General features: G+C 44.5%; 1 protein-coding gene across 3 annotated transcripts in view; it reads left to right on the top strand.

The window, feature by feature from the left end:
- LOC111871433 (telomerase-binding protein EST1A) overlaps positions 1-12,100 on the top strand; it is a 181,698-nt gene that overhangs the window by 113,856 nt on the left and 55,742 nt on the right. For all 3 annotated transcript variants that reach the window (XR_002844022.2, XM_033754255.1, XM_023864547.2), the window contains one exon: positions 2,490-2,563. Coding sequence is in view for 2 of the 3 variants with exons in the window: in XM_033754255.1 (XP_033610146.1) it covers positions 2,490-2,563 (74 nt within the window). In the remaining variant the exon portion in view is untranslated. The remainder of the gene's footprint in view (positions 1-2,489; positions 2,564-12,100) is intronic.

Genomic DNA, 12,100 nt, shown 5'->3' with positions numbered 1-12,100 from the left:
ATATATATATATATATATATATATATATATATATATATATATATACACATACATATACATACATACTAACTTATATTACTCGGACTGCTAATGTTCACTCTGGGCTTTGGTTCACGTAATAGCCTGCTTCATTCTTACGCGTTACGTTTTCCCGTTCTCGGTCATCATGAATATGATCTTTAGTTGTTTTCTCAGTCCCTCCAGTGCGAGGGTAATACCGCGAATTAGATTATGATCTCGTGCTTCAATATATTTCCCAGCTATTCGACCATACATAACCTGAGCTACTGAACGCTCTCCATGGGTTGAAGCGTGGTTAAATTATTGCTACCTTGCGGTCTGTTTCCGCCACATCTGCACTCCCCGGTTCGGCTCCTGGGTGTATCGGTTATGAATGCGGTGGCTGCGAATGGTGCTGCCCTCTGGGATGTGAGGCCGTGTAGTTTCCTGGGATTTTGCCGACATTTCCGAGGAAGATATTGCCTCCATACGGAGTGTCAGCAAATGAGTAAGTTTCTTTCTTTACCATGAACATGGAAGCAATAAGTTCCGACGATATGTCAGTAAACTTCTACCATACTACACGGAGTCATGTTCTGGAAGAACTGTTCGTCATATTTTATTGGTCTTTTCCGCTTTTGGTACAATTTTCCAATCTTTTGATAAAAGTTTGGGCCCTTGGGCATATCTAAATTCTCTGAGAGACAAATCTTCCATCGGATTTTATATTTGCATATAAGACATCAGAGTACTTGTGGCTCAGGTTCATGGCGATGATGACCACGATATTGATGACATTGACGAGGATTGTGGTTACCATCTTCTCGCGTCACCCCCTTGTGTGCACAAACTTCCCATAGACTCCGTGACCTTTAGTCCGCAAACGAACTATACCGACCGAGCGACCGCCGCGTGTCGGCGAAGTTAGTGCCAACTTTTGTGGATAGAGGGTGTCACGTGGTCAGCGCAACGATTCCTCACGGCCATTAATCTCGGTTTTCCCAGAGACGTAAAACGAAATAGATCTACTGCTCAGTATTACTCTGTTGCTTGACTTCTTTCATCGTCTGTTACTCTGTCAGAACACAACGTTTCGGAAATGGAATCTGTTTCCGACCTCAGGTGGAAGGATGGAGTGTCCGCGATTGCGGTTAGGTCTTTGTAACGAACCTGAGTGGATGTCTCCCAAACATTTCACCGGACAACGAAAACATCCAATTTCTTGTGTTCATTCAGGACATTGTTCTATGCACAGAGTCCAGGAACTCATCAGTACTGAGACCTTCCGTATTTGGTGAAAGAAAATGGCAAATCTGTCCCTGTAGCAGGCCATGGAGACCCATAGGACCGTGAGACTCCCACATTTTCTACACAGCCGCCCTTTAACCCCCCAGGAAGATTCCTGATACTCATTTCTGTTAGAGGCTGTGCAGCTGGAAGGATTAGGTCAGTTGATAAATCCGATGACGTCATCGGGAATCGAACCCATGAGCTTCCAGCTTGCAGTGTAGTGCCTCAACCCACTGGTAAAACCCGAGATGAATATCTGCAGATGCTTGAAGTCTTCTTATTGTAGTTCACTTGCCTGAAAGAATGTATTTGACGCTTCGTCGTAAACGACGCCTTACTCTGTGTTCATATTCCCCTCATTTCTGCAATGGCGCAGTGTCGAGTGTTATTTGCACAAATCTCGGGCGACAGGTCGCCTATCATATTCATTAAGCCGCTTAGTATTTTCTTCCTGCCTACTGGGAAAAATAATTCACTTCTTCGTTTCCTTTATCATTTTCTTATTTTGTCCCCTTCCCTCCTCCTCTATTGGTTTCCGTCTCTTCTATTTGTTCGTCATGTAGTCATTCCTCTCCATTTTCCTTTCTCGCTTTGCTTCAGGTTAAAAGAGTTCCTTTCCTTCTGTTATCTTCGTCTATTCCTTGAACTCCTCATTATTTTTACCTTATTTTTTGCCATCCCTTTTATTTGTTCACCCTGTCACAATTCATCGCGTTGTATCCTAGCATCGGCAGAAGATAAGTATAGTGTGTCGAAAATATCTTTAAGGGATGTGTGAGTTATGCTTTTCGAGAGTTCTGAGATATAACATGTTGCGTCCATCTTCATGGCCGAGACGCCGACGTGAAGACAAGTGCCAGAGGGTGCCTTGTTTTGCGAGAGTGGCGTAGATACTTACGTCGTTTTTCTTCCATAAGAGTTACCTACTCAAGGATGAGACACGTTTGCAGATACTTTAGACGGAGTTTAGTATAAGTTTCCCCCCTCCCCGTATCCCAGAACAGCACGTGGATTTTTCCCGAGTGTGACAGAATTGTGGTCATATTTTTTGTTTGGTTCCTAAGTTGTGTAGGTGGATAGTAGATTTATAGGAAATTTGTGCGTGCCTGGTTACCTGTATTAATATTTCATTTCAATATTGTATGTGGCAGCCCAGATAGATGTGTGTGGTGATGATCCTAACGAAATGTTTGTTTTAGGTTTGGTGCGACTGGTTGCTGTGCCATAGTGCTGTATGGAATCCACCGCCCTCTTGCGTCGACTACAGGGTTGGGTAAGTAGTCCGCGTGTCATCACCACATTGCACCGTGCAATGGGTTGACGTGCTGTTGCCACCCCCACCCCCCCAGAGCGCCAGCTCCTGCAGTTTGACAGTTCTGACGATGGTGTATGGCAGTCGGCATTACTGGCTTTTTGGACTTCATCAATCGTCCGGTATTCTGAAGAACATGACGTTTCGGAAACTGGATCTGTTTCGTCCTCAGGTGACGGCGTGGAGACACCTCTGTTGGATCCGTTAGAAAGAGCTCACCCCAGATCCGGTGATTGATAGACTCACCAGAGTAGGTCTCTCTCACCGCCTTGCATGAGGACGGAAACAGATCCAGTTTCCGAAACGTCGTGTTCTTTAGAATACCGGATGGTGGACAAAGTCCCAAAACCCAGTAATCCCGAGTATTATTAGCATTATGTGCCCTAAAATACGAGGGAGAGTCGGTAAATAGGTGAGAAATTGCTATAAAACGTAAAATATTTGATATTTGAACCTGCAAAAAAACATCTGTTTCTCGACATCCACCAACACTGATACACTTGTCCCATCGCTTTACCAGTGCGTCGAAACCCGGAGTGTACAAGTCTTTTTCCTGTTGTCTCAGCCACTTCCGCACCGGGCCGGGCACCATCTGCGACTTTCTGACGTCCTTGAGAGAATTTTTCGACCCGGCTCTGAACTGCTTTACACAACAAACACTTAACATCGTGAACAGGAAATGTTTCTTTATGAATATCCTTTGTATTGGGTCCTTTTGTCCACGAAAAATACCGCACAACAGAACGCTTCTCTTCAGTAATACATACTCAATCACGGTCGCCATTTTGACTACTGAAACCAGCCTCTGAACATGCGCATACGCATCTCGTACCTAAATGGTCACGAAGCTGGACTGTGCTGCTACCTAGTGATACACGTAGAAACCCTATTATGTCCATTACAGCCGTTTTACTTCCATTTGTGACCTATTTACCGACTCCCCCCAACCTTTGTGTGTATGTCGTTGTCAGACCGTTACGTCATCATTAGAAGGTTACCAGATTCTGTTTTCAGCCAACAGTGGAACCAAAATCGCCATACCGTTGAACGAACAGGACGTTTCCTCAAAGATGTCTAAGGGCAAGGGCATGCCAAGGAAACTGGCAATCGCAACGCAACCGCAGTTTCCGAGAATTGTTATCAGCCTTAGTTGAACACATGTTACTATAATGGAGTAGCGCAAATTGAGGAAACGGCAACGCAACTCGTGGGAAGGCTGAGAAACTCAACTTCAAGGCAACGGAGCATGCCAGTCTTCTCACAGTTGCGTTGCCGCGTGGTTTCCTAGTGTCAGCTGTTCTGTAACGCGCTGCAGTGATTCATTTGTCTCCTAATATGGCACAAAAGGTTGACGAAGTTGCTGATTTTGTTTTTGTGCAGTTGATTGAACAAGAGCATGGTATATATGACAAACGCCACCCAGATTATGCTAGACAGGACAAAGTAGATTTGGCTTGGGAAGGAATTTCACATGAGACGAAGGAGCCTGGGTCCCGGTTAAGATCTTTCGAAACAATATAAGCGCCTTAGTTTAAATTGTCCTGTTGCATTACTATATCATTTATTTCACTTATTTTTCCGTCTTAAATGCAACGTGTTATATAGTCAGCCTTCTTCCATATTACATGGCTCGGTTGTATACGGCCATCATCAGGTGTCTTCTGTCTTGCTAAAATTCTTGCACTGTATGTCAAAATTTCGTATCGCGTGTGAACACAATATTTTCTGATTAAAATAAATTGAGCTTAATTAAAACAAATTAATTAACATCCCAATATTTTCCTTATGGTCGTCGTCCTCTCTTCTCACGCCGTCTCAACCGGTCTCAACTACCGCCACATTATGACAGGGTCAGTATTATCATCTTCCAGTGCAGAAGATAAGTGCACGAAATTAAAAAATGCATTACGTCGGACGAACAGAACCAGTGAAGTTGATGTAAGCAGCTAATCAAATGTAAGTTGCCTCAGTGTTCTCCTGCTAATCTGGAAACCAGTTGGCTGCTTGAAATCGGCAACATTTCTCGGAATTTGCGGTTGCGTTGCGGTTGCCAGTTTCCTTTATGTGGCATCGCCCTAAGACCAATTATAACATGAACTGGGTTGCGAGTTAAGTCCATGCACTGAGGGCCCATGGCCCTGAGGTAGGCCCACAATTCGACACAAGGATGCGAGATACGAAGTTTTTGATCATTCAGCATACAAACAGGGCAAAATGGGCAGTGTGCGCACGTGGTCATCCTGAAGGAAGCTTTTCCCCCGCTTAGTGTATATCCTTGAAACAGACCACTGTTCATAGGATTCGAGGTTCTCATAGTGGTGGTTATGAAGAGGTCTGTCTTCTGAGATATAACGCCATGTAGTCCGATGAACGTCAACCGACGTTTCGGAGTAACATGTCGCCTCCAACTTCAAGCAGAATTTGGTACTGTTTCAGGCAGATTTCTTGCTTGGCTTGTTCTTTGGCCTGAAAATGGATATGACACGTTATTCAGAAGAGTCGAGCTGCCGCCCCTTACCGTATTTCTACTGATTTCCTTCCACTTCCTGTTGGTCCACTCAGAGCTTTCGTCCTGGCCTTTCTCCTCCTCATATCCTTGTGTTCTTCTCTACGTCATTCTTGGTTCTCCATACCATCTACCAGACTGTAGGGCACAACATTCCAGACAGTATTGATCTTCATTGTCACCCGTCTTGAGGACTTCAAGTCTAACAGCTGTGTTGTAGTCCTGATATTGTCTATAGTCAGTGTGTTTCATTATGTTGTTACACTGGGTACTGACCTGTTGACCGACTGGCTACGGGCTTTGACGGCAGAGGGACCAGAGTTAGACTCCTGGTAGGGCCGCGCCATAGCTCAAGCCGTTAGTCGCTGGCTTCCCGGGTTCGATCCCGGGTCTGGTCAGGTTGGATTTGTGGTGGACAAAGTGGCGCTGGGGCACGTTTTCTCCGAGTAATTCGGTTTCCCCTGCCAATCTTTATTTCACCAATTGCTCCACAATCACCCTCACCTATCATCTGGGACTGTTACAGTAGGCCAGAAGTGGCCACAGTACAAGGGACTTAGTCCCACCCCACTCGCAATAAAGAAAATAGACTCCTGGTAAGGTCAAGAATTTTCTTCACAGCGCCCAGACCGGTTCTGGGGCCCACCCAACCTCCTATCTAAAGGGTACCGGGAGCTCTTTCCCCGGAAGTAAAGCGGCCACGGCGTGAAACTTACCACTCACCAGATCAAGAACAAGAGAATCTGTACATCTACTCCCCCATATGCCTTTATGACGTAGTGCGTAATTAGCTAAGCACAGAGACAACTTTAGTAACCTTTTAGCAAGCATGAGTAATATAGAGGACTTCTGGATTACTCTAAATCCAAATATTGGTACAGTAGGCCAGAAGTGGCCGCAGTACAAGGGACTTAGTCCCACCCCACTAGCAATAATAGAAGAAAATCCAAATATGGACTGACCAACACAAACTGTGCCTGCTGGTGTTCATGTGACAGAACTGCACAGGATCGCTGTTCGCGAGGAGAAAAGACGAAGTGGTTACAAATGGGGGAGCGGACTCCGATAGAGGTTCCCGCACATTTTGGGGAATGTTCATACTGCCTTCAACCTCAGATTCATTATTTCACGAACATTGATTTCAAAGTAAGGATTGTGTCCAAGGGCTTAGATAGTCTCTTTGTATCTGGCAAGGTAAAAGGTACGTCATGAACACGTATGGGGAGTGGATGTACTATAGATCCACATTTTCTTCACCTCGGCACTAGTTGGAGGTGAGAAGTCAGCTTCACTCACCGACCACTTAACCCCCTAGGCATGCGTCCCCACTACCCATTGCCCGTTGGGTGAACCGCAAAGCCGGTCTGGACGACGTGGAGAAGAGAAAATTCTTGACCCTACCGGGACTCGAACTCCGACCCCTCGGTCATCGAGCCCGTAGCTAGTCACCATACCGAATGCGCCATCTCGGCTCTTGTTGAAAATAATTGCATACGCGCCGAAATGAATAGCTTGCTCCCAGGAATACTTTATTCGTCGTGGTAACTAAGAGATGGCTGATCACAGTGGCCGCACTGTCTAAGGCAAGAATTGTCTTCACGCGTTCGAACGCTTGGATCGTGGGTTCGAATCCCACTCAAGGCATGAATGTTCGGTGTGTGTGTTTATTCTGTGTTTGTGTTTAGGTACCGGCCTTGCGACGGTTTGATCACTCGTCCAAGGAGTCCTACCGTCTGTGCCAAAAAAAAATAAGATTACGAAAATGAAGGAGAGGCCAGGGCCCAACAAAGGGCTGTAGAGCCACTGACGAATGAAATGAAATGAGCACTGACACTGATCATTGTTGCCGAGTGGATATCATACAGAGGTCGCAGGTTCTAGTCTTGGCCCGGAGATCGGATATGCAGACTGTCCGTCGAAACATGCCGTGACAGTATGTCCAGTTACGCCATGACTCCGCCCTTTCGCTAATCTCCCTATTACTGGACTGTACCGAGCTATTGTTTGCACCATTAATTGAATTAAAGATGAATAAATATCATTGCCACATCACTGAAAGGGGTAAGTGATAATGTGCATTTAATGAGCAGTTTTGTTTATCAGAATCAAGGTAAATATTTGGAGACCAATTGAGGGGACCGGTACTTATTTACGAATTGTCTTTAGTGAATCAATTTACGTGTCCGTTGAATTAAATGTTTACAGTGATGTTATGTTGAGAAATAAACTGCGTATTAAAGAGTGTCTGGGGGGGGGAAAATTGCACGTACATCATTACGAATCTTTCTCTCTGGTTATTTTTTTGACACGTTTAAGAGTGTATTCAAATTGAAGTAGACTGAACCAAGTGTGTTGTGAAGGACTGAACTGTTCTTTAGCAACGACATTTAAAATCAAATACAGGGAGATCGAGAAGTCGCGCACATCACACTAAGCAATTATATTTTGTTGGTTTAATGCACAAACTACAAAACATAAGCACTTACTATTAATATTTATAACCTTACATCTTAGAAATGCAAAATCAAATCATGTCTTTACAACATACAGCACTGCATGCGCCAGCTCTTTTTACCATGTTTGTTTCAAAGAAAATTGGGCCCACTATTCAACGGCGTGATACGGCACCCCACACTCCAATTTTCTAACAGTGCAAGGGCTTCCCCTGTAACACGTGGATTTTCAGATGACCAGATCCTATTGTTTTGACTGTTCAAGTAGCCACTAAGGTGCGACACGTGCATAAGAACGACTGGCGAAATAATGTTCCACAATGAAAGCTCGTTGCTCTTGGGAAAACGACATGTCTGTCACGCAATAAACAAAGCTATACTGCAGACGTCGTATGACCGATACACGACAGGTGGCGTTTCTACTCGTCGTTAGAACTTCTACAGTACCATCTAGCGTTAGGAGATATATTAACTGCAATACAGTTTATAACAACTTTTAGTTTGATGTGCGCGCCTTTTCGATCTCCCTGTATTTTCTATTCTCGCAACATTTGTTTGATGCTGTGTAAATTACAGATACATGTAATGTTTTTTTTTTCAGTGTAGTTAGTTAAATGTTTGAACAGAACCATAAATTTGCTACTTTCACTTATATTACTTTTTGGGTCCAAGGTACTTCGCTTTCGCCATATTTCTGTGACGCCTGTTCTGGCTGGAATGTGCTGTTCAGTTGTTAGAGAAAGGCCTTTTTGAATTCGAGATAAGAACGTGGGTTTTCTCGACCCTCTATAATCACAATTTATAAAACTGTCCGCTCTTCCCAAGATCCTTTTTCAAAGAAATATCATTGTCTTGTGACATGACGCCTTAAATCCGAAATAGCGAAGCCGGAGTAGACCGTTCATTGCTGGGCAACGGCTCAGTAAACAGGTTCCCTCGGAAATGAGCATTCACGCACGTTTCTGTGCAACGGCGAGGCAAACACACCTCTATAACAGTAGAGGAATTGTTAGAAAAAAAATATTTGCTGTGGGGGCTGCCTCGAGGCTATATAACGAGAATCTCAGGGCAGCTGAGAGGAGAATCGAGGAAGTCTCTTGAGACGGCAGTCGAAGTTCGTGGAGAAGAACAGACGTAATGTGTCATATAGTGGTTTGTGAAGTGTAGTAACAAATTGTATTAGTGTGCAGTAAATCCGTTCATCAATTTAAAATCCGCTTCTAAGTCATGCTCGCCCCCCAGTAAGTGAGAACATTAAAAAATAATTCTGCGGTCATACCCTTTTTCTCCATAAAGAGAAACACACAAACTTTAACTGACGCAAGTAAGGAAGTTGGTCTAGAAATAAACACGGAGAAAACTAAGCATCTGTTACTGTCTCGTCACCAAAATGCAGGGCAAAATCATGACATAACGATAGGGAACAGATATTTGAAAATGTGGCGAGTCCAGATATTTGAGATCGACTATAACAGATGAAAACCTGATTCAGGAAAAAATTAAGAGATTGAATTCGGGTAATACTTTCTACCATTTAGTCCAGAACCTTTTGTCTTCTCGTCTGCTGTCTAAAAACATAGAATATACAAAACTATAATTTTGCCTGTGGTTCTGTATGGGCGTGAAACTTGGTCTCGCACATTGAGAGAGCAACATAGACTGAGGGTGTTTGAGAACAGGGTGTTAAGGAGAATATTTGGATCGAAGAGAGAGGAAGTGAGAGGAATTTTGAGAAAACTACATAATGAGGAACTCTATAACTTGTACGCTTCTTCAAGTGTAGAATGACCACGTCGAGGAGGATGAGTTTTGTGGCGCAATTTTGAGACTAGAAGTCAAAATGTATTTCCTAAATGTTTCAAGACTTGCGACAAACGTTTTACAGCCATTACATTAGTATGTCAACACCTGGACAGGCAATCTAGGTTAAGAATGCTGGTGATCAGCATTTATGCGTAATCGCATAAGTAAGAAGCTCCACTAACTGGGCCACTGGAGTATTATAATATTATCAAATACGCAGCGATGAAGTACCACGGGACCACCCACAACCGTAGGGGTAGCCAATGGAAACCTTCCACCCCGAAATTTAGGACGAAAGGAGGAGTTAACCTCCCTCTGTCAACCGCAGAGTCGGCAAGTTAAAGATATAAATTACTGAATTCAGGAGACTTAGGGATCTGATCTCAAACATAATATTCAGTTGTCAGCCGGAGGCTCTATTCAGTATGGGTCTTACGAGTGGTGGAAGTTGGCCTGCGTCTCTAATTCCAAGTAAGTCACGTTTACTCATATAAGCCATGTTAATTATTATTGTTGATAAAAGTGTTGTGGTAAAATGTTGAAAGCAAACTCCAGTGTGCCTGGCGAGCTCTTAGGGGAGAATAACAGAAATCATGTAACAAGTAATTGCCTAGGGTGCTAGTCCGGCAATATGGCTGTCGTTATGGTGTATGTGTTAAGATTACTGGTAGTGTGTAGACTACGCACATTTGCGTTATAGTTACGACTAATGATTTTTGTGATAAATATAGTATGTGGGCTTTCAGTATGTATAACTAGGGGTAAATTATTTTAAGGGTGAAACTTTACGATAGGATAGTGTAGTAGTATGTAATGAGTAGTAGGAAATGGAGACAGGAAAAAGGTTCATGTCAAACGAGGAATAATTGTATATCCTCATTAGTCGAAACAGAGAGAGAGAGAGAGGCTCAAGGCCTACATCCCCGAAGGGGAGAACACGAGGAAGCGTAGCGTGAAGTAAAGACACTATGCAGACCCGACTGTGGGTCGGTCTTGTTAATGTTGTAAATAAGAGTGTAAATAGACAGGGTAGTTAGAGTAGGATGTACCGGGATTGTGATTCACACCTCCATAATCACCTTTCCACGCCCGATCCCGAGCAATCCTGACCCAAGCGAGGGCAGAACTGACACAGGCAGCAGCAGCAGCAGCCGAAGGCAACGACAGACAAGGGTGAGGGACCAGAAATGAACTGGGATAGTAGGGTCACTTGCCACGCAGGCAGCGTTTAGTAGCCTTGATATCAACGCCCCCTTAAGATGTAATAAGTGGTAACAGTGGCGTTACCAACGTTTGAGTCCCATATAGGAAAATTCCTCAGAATTAAAACAGGGACCGAGAGGTTAGCGGTATCACCCGATAGGAGGAGTTATAAGTTGCTACCTGCAGACTATATGAGGAGTGCCTGGAGGGAGCTATGACAATATGTCAGGGAGTAGTTCCAACCATAGAGGTGACAGTCGATGGGTAGAGGCGGGTCTGACCTGACACGCCCGCTCTACGCCAATAATAAGAGGTGGCAAGGATGAAAGGGCCAGACAACAGAGAACGCTCGACTACCACGCTACCGGCCCTTGGTACTTTCATCACCTCTCATAGGACATAAAATAGATTGTGGCAGCTTTATGAGAGAAGGAAGCCCGGAAACAGGAGAATCCTAGCTGAGGGTAAGCCAGGATTATTGTGTTAACCCCTTGCAGCATAAGCTGTGGTGGTACGGAGGGATACCTCCACGCCCCCTGGTACCACGGAAGAACAATGAGATGGACAGGACATGTAGCACGAAAAGGGGCGAAGAAGAAAGCGTATAGGATTATTGGTGGGAAAGCCAGAAGGAAACATACCACTAGGGAGACCAAGACATAGGTGGGTGGACGGTTGTCTAGAAAATGTGGGAGCATCGATGTCTCACAACCCTGTGGGCCTCCACGTATTCTTTCGAGGATAGCTTTACCTTTAGTTTTATTAATAATACAAATAATACAATTGATTTACTGGCATGAAACGTATTTGACTTATTTTGGCTACGAATGGTGTATTTTATGCCACGCTTCCTAGCTCGGAACATTAGTACCGGATGGTGGTATGCTTAGTGAATGATGAATTGGAAAGGATGTGGACGGAGACGATCGTGGTCTGATTGGAGGCACCATCTCGATATTTGCCTCGAAGACTCCACGGAAAGACTGTCAAGATAGCCGGTCTCCGGCCCGAGATGTGACTCCGGGACCTGTCGAATACGAAGCAAGATTGCCACCAAAGGCCAGCCATGCTTGGCGTAGTGGTTCAGTTGTCATCTGATCAGGTTGTGTTTTAATATATGACATTTCCGGTTATTTGGTGATAAATGTCGGGTAACTTGAATGATGAATCGGTAGGGAGTGGTGACAGTTCATGTCCACTTTTTATGAATTTGACATTCACTAGGAGGAAGTTTAGAAAACGTCGAAGACCCCTAGGGTATTTGCCCTCAGAATCTGATATAGGGGTATCTGTCTACTCGTATCGTCCATCCTTCCATCCATCCATCCGTCCACCCATCCATCCACCCATCCCTCCATCCATCCATCCACCCATCCCTCCACCCATCCCTCCATCCATTCATCCATCCGTCCACCCATCCATCCATCCGTCCATCCAGTCATCCACCCATCTATTCATCCATCCATCTATCCATCCATCCATTCATCCATCCGTCCACCCATCCATCCATCCATCCGTCCACCCATCCATCCA

This window comes from Cryptotermes secundus, unplaced genomic scaffold (assembly GCF_002891405.2).
Source record: "Cryptotermes secundus unplaced genomic scaffold, Csec_1.0 scaffold323, whole genome shotgun sequence".
In the NCBI taxonomy this organism is placed as follows: domain Eukaryota; kingdom Metazoa; phylum Arthropoda; class Insecta; order Blattodea; family Kalotermitidae; genus Cryptotermes; species Cryptotermes secundus.
The sequence above is the reverse complement of the archived record's forward strand: the minus strand, read 5'-3'. Positions and strand labels throughout refer to the sequence as shown.